Source organism: Neomonachus schauinslandi, chromosome 1, assembly GCF_002201575.2.
Source record: "Neomonachus schauinslandi chromosome 1, ASM220157v2, whole genome shotgun sequence".
NCBI classification, from domain to species: Eukaryota; Metazoa; Chordata; class Mammalia; order Carnivora; family Phocidae; genus Neomonachus; species Neomonachus schauinslandi.
In genome coordinates, this window is record NC_058403.1 from 120506508 (window position 1) to 120511237 (window position 4730).

General features: G+C 46.7%; 1 protein-coding gene across 1 annotated transcript; it reads left to right on the forward strand.

Moving 5' to 3' along the window:
- The first annotated feature begins 1364 nt into the window (after positions 1-1364).
- Positions 1365-2117, forward strand: LOC110570711 (proline-rich protein 23A-like). Its single transcript, XM_021678746.2, has one exon. It carries the CDS (start codon positions 1365-1367, stop codon positions 2115-2117), a length of 753 nt encoding a protein of 250 aa, XP_021534421.2.
- Positions 2118-4730: the final 2613 nt, after the last annotated feature.

A 4730-nucleotide genomic window follows, 5' to 3' on the forward strand; every position in this document is an offset into this window, starting at 1 on the left:
ACAAATTTTCCAGGGAATGGCAATGCCGCCAAGTCACAGACCACTAGCTTAAATGTCTATTAAGAGAGGTCTGGTTTAAACGTAATTCCATACAAAGGAATGCTATGCAGCCCTAAAAATGAAAATATAAATATGCTATTTCGTAAAAAGGTATAAAGTGAGCAATCGCGTGGTTAAGAAACAGGGGTGGAAGGAAATGTTTTGTTGTCCTCTGTAACCATATTAGGAGTATTACTTATTCCAAAATCAGTGTTGGGTGTTTCTTCCTATTAACACTAGGTAACGAGTGGAGCCACACCTTCCTTTGGCAGCCACAATACACCATGCCAAAGCACCTTTAACCTGACACTCAGGTCAAGGCACTGACGCTGCATCTTCTTAAGTGGGCCTTGTAGTGTCAGACCCAGTTCTGCTAGTTCCTGGCTTCTGAGCAAACCGATGAACCCCCCTCTGCATGACATTTTCATCATCTGTCAACTGGGCTAAAATAGGTATACTTAGTGGTTGTGTTTTAGGTCAAACTAAATAAATTCTTACTACTGATGATGGTAGTATAATAATTACTACAGTAGGAAACAGATATGTATATAGTATGGTAATAAATTGATCTTGCAGGGCCAGCTATTAATGCACTCAACCCTAATCTCATTTCCCCCTAAACACCTCTGCAATGTTCTAACAGTGGTTTACAACTTCCGAAGAGGCCTAAGGATATGGTCCAAAAACTCTTCCCACTATTCAACTGAAAGAAAAGCATAGGTCATTTCCGGGGCGGGGCTTCAGAGGAGGCGGGCCTTACATCTCCCTGTCCTGGTGCAGCTTTCCACTGGCGGGAATTGAAACACAATCAACTTTTCCGATTAAGGTCCTCCTCATCTGAGGCCAGCTCAAGGAACGTCGAGATCTTGACCCTGGAAACCAAGCCCTAGAGCGGCACCACTGCTCTGCCTCCTAGAGGCCCATAAAGGTATTTCCTTAACCACGGCCTCGGCTATTGGGCTGCACAGATACCGCGATCTCTACGGGGCGGAGCCTCGGAAGGGGCGGAGCCTAGCTGACATTTTGCGACTTTGGTTCCGCCGGCGTCACTTGAAAGATCCGCGCAGATCGGTCAGTGTGAGAAACCAGGGATTCGAACGCCCGAGGCTGAGCCCTGCGCCCTTGCTGCGCCACCAGAACCCCAGGACTGCCGGCCTCCCAGGAGGCGCCCCCAGAACTCCAGGCACTCTCTGCGTCGCCCGGCGCCGCGCCCCGCCGCCCCCGGCCGCCTCACCTGTCGTCGAGAGCTGTCACTGCGTGCAGGACCCAGGCCCTCACACCCTCCAACAGGCCCCGGGAGCGCCGCCCGCAGCGCCGTCCAGGTGATGGGCAGCCGACCCCGCAACCCCAGCGCCTACCCTGAGCCAGGCTGGGAACCGCCGTCCGGAGGATCCCGCCCTGCCAAGCGCCGCCGAACCGAGGAGCCTGCGGGCCTGGAAGGCCTGGGGGGGCCCCCGGCCGCCGGCGCACTCACCTCCGTGGTGGTCCTGGCCTCCGGCTGTGCCCTGCAGCTGCTCCTGGACGACGTCGACCTGGTGCTCGAGCCGGAGCCAACGTCGGCCCTGCAAGTGACCCTCGGAGAGCTCACCCTCGTGCTGGTCCCCGAGGCTCTCCTGCGCTCGGGAGGTCAGGGCCACTCGCCTGCCGGCCTGCAACAGGTCACTTTCCTGAACGCGCCCGGGCACACAGTCGCCGTCGAGCAGGGATTCTTCTGCGCTCCTGTCCCAGAGATGGCCGCCCAAGAAGAGGCCTACGAGGCAGACGCGGACCCCGAGTTCCTGCCGCCTCGGATGGACCCTGCTGCGGGCTCCGTCCCTGGGCTCCGCCCCTGCGCTGGAAGGGTGGCCAGCCCCCACCCGCAGGGCCCCGTACCAGATCCCTGGCCTTGGGCCCCCACCCCCAGTCCAAAGAGACGCTCTCCTCTCCGCTACTTCAACCTGGACGCCCACCTTCTGGAGCCCTTCCCCAGCTCACCACTCCAACCTCTACCTCCCTCTCCGAGTCCAGGTCCCCACGCGCGCCCCCAGCGCCCCCCGGGTGCCTCCCGCAAGGCCCGGAGACGCCTGTTCCAGGAATGAACTGCTCCCACAATCCCTTGCCACCCAGTGGGCACGTTAAGACTGTCTTCGAAGAGCCGCTGTGTGTACATTGCAAGACCTGCAAGAATCACCAAGCACGAATAACGGACAGATGCTCCTTTGATGCAAGCTGAATTGCAAAATTTTGGATCAATGGCGAACCGAAATATCTGAAAGGAAATCACCTCAGCAACGAAATGCTGCTGGAAATACAGTGTACTTCCAGAAATCCGAGATGCTGCTCAGGTTATTTTCTCTATAAGGTTATGCTTAAGTAGCTCCATTCTCTCTAGTTTTGCACTTTTTTCTAAAAACCCATCCTTTCCCCAGCACCCTACCACTGCACCTCTTCCTCCAAAATTACAGTAATTACTAAAAAAAAAAAATTTCTTAATGAGTTTTGCCCCCAGTGTCCGTGCTAGTTTATGACAACCTTGCCATTTTGACTTTTGGGGGGCTGTAGATGCTTTTGGGGAATCTAACAAATAGGTGTATGTGGACAAATGTTTGTTGGATACAAAGCAAACATAGAATGAGGAGCGATGATCATGTGCCCTCCTTTTTTTAATGAGAAAGTTATCAAATGTTTTAACTATATTGCGTGGTTGGGGGATCTTTCCCAAAAGAACCAACTCTTTTGCATCATTTTCTTCCAATATATTTTTACTATAATTCTCCAGTGCTGGAAAAGTTTATAATTCTAAAGACTCTGTGTTTTGATAGTTCTAAGATCCTGAATATATTTTGTACATTGTAACTGGCATATAGAAATAATTTGTTATGTTGTTCTGGTATCCAGAAAAATTATTTAATTTATTTAATGGCTTGTCTGTAGATTATCTTGCTTAACTAATAAATGCAATATGTCCAAAATAATGGGATTATTGTCTTTTTTTGACAAGCCTCTTACATTTTATTTTTCCTTGATTTATTTTCATTTTTTAATTTTTCATTATGTTCAGTTAGCCAACATATAGTACATCATAAGTTTTTGTTGTAATGTCAATGATTCATTAGTTGTGTAAAACACCCAGTGTTCATCCCAACACGTGCTCTCCTTAATACCCATCACCCGGTCACTCCATCCTCCTAACCCCCTCCCTTCTGTAACCCTCAGTTTGTGTCCTTGATTTCTGTGTGTGTGTGTATGTGCATGGTTGGTAGATAGCCCTTATCCTGTTGAAGAAGTTAGCTTTGAGTCTTTCTAATCATGAAAAAATCTTGGACTTCTGTTTTGTCTATTTTGACTGACTATAAAGACTTTCTCAAATTATTATAAATGTTGGCAGTTAATTGTGTGTTTACATAAAATAGCTGCATGGAACCTTTGGGTCACTGGGTACATACAGAAACCTGCCAACAGAGCAAATGGGACCAGGCTTGAGGCTTCAGGGATCTTAAAAATTGGATGCCCTCCTGAGGATTTGAGAACAGAAAGTAGAAAGGGAAAGACAGTAACTGCTGGGTCACCTTAAGGATTTTTAATGTTAAATTTTAACACAAACTTTTCTGTATGCATAGATGACTTTTGTACTTCCTTATTTAATCTATTAATGTGGTGATGTGCACCTCCTAAAAAGGTAATATCTTTGCCTTTCTGCTATTCCACATTATTTGATACAATTCTAATTCTACCTTTGGTTCCTTTTCCTTGTTTTTAGTTTTGTTTTGTTTTTACAAACAACCATATATAAACAACTTCTAATTTTAAAATATATTTTGCCAGGTTTGCCTCATATTTATAACAAAATAAATTATTCATGATAAAGCTAATGTCAACAAGATACTCATTTTTTCTGTTGAACATTATTATTATTATTTAGATTTGCCAGCATACTTTGCCAGTGTCTTTGCTCACCTTCCGTTCTTGCATTCCACTCCTTCATTCCATCCTCGTTTTTCTTCTTACCAAGGTATGCTCTTTAAAATTCTTTCAGCTGTGGCCTGTGTGTAAATCTTAGTTTTGCATGTCTGCAAATATTTCAGTTACACCCTCAAACCTGTGTAATATTCTAGTGAGAGATGGAATTCTAAAATAATTAGGGGCACCTGGGTGACTTAGTCAGTTGGGCGACCAACTCTTGATCTCATCTTGGGTCTTGATCTCAGGGTTGTGAGTTTAAGCCCCATGTTTAGCTCCATGCCCTGATGGGTTCCACACTGGGAATGAAGCCTACAAAATAAAATAAAATATAAAATAAATAAAATAAAATAAAATAAAAATGCCTTTACTTTCTCACTACTTTAAAGATATTGCTCTAGGGCCGCCTGGGTGGCTCAGTCGGTTAAGCGTCTGCCTTCAGCTCAGGTCATGATCCCAGGGTCCTGGGGACTGAGCCCCACATTGGGCTCCCTGCTCGGCGGGGAGCCTGCTTCTCCCTCTGCCTGCCGCCCCCCCGCTGTGCTCACTGTCTGTGTCAAATAAATAAAATCTTAAAAGAAAAAGAGATATTACTCTATCATTTGCCTTGCCATTTACTGTCACAGTTGAGAAGCCTTCTGTCATTTGTATTGCCATTCCTTTGCAGGGGTTCTGTTTACAATTTACTATTTTTCTTGACCTTGATATTCTACAGTGTCAACGTGATGTGTTTAGGGGGAGAAATTTTGCTT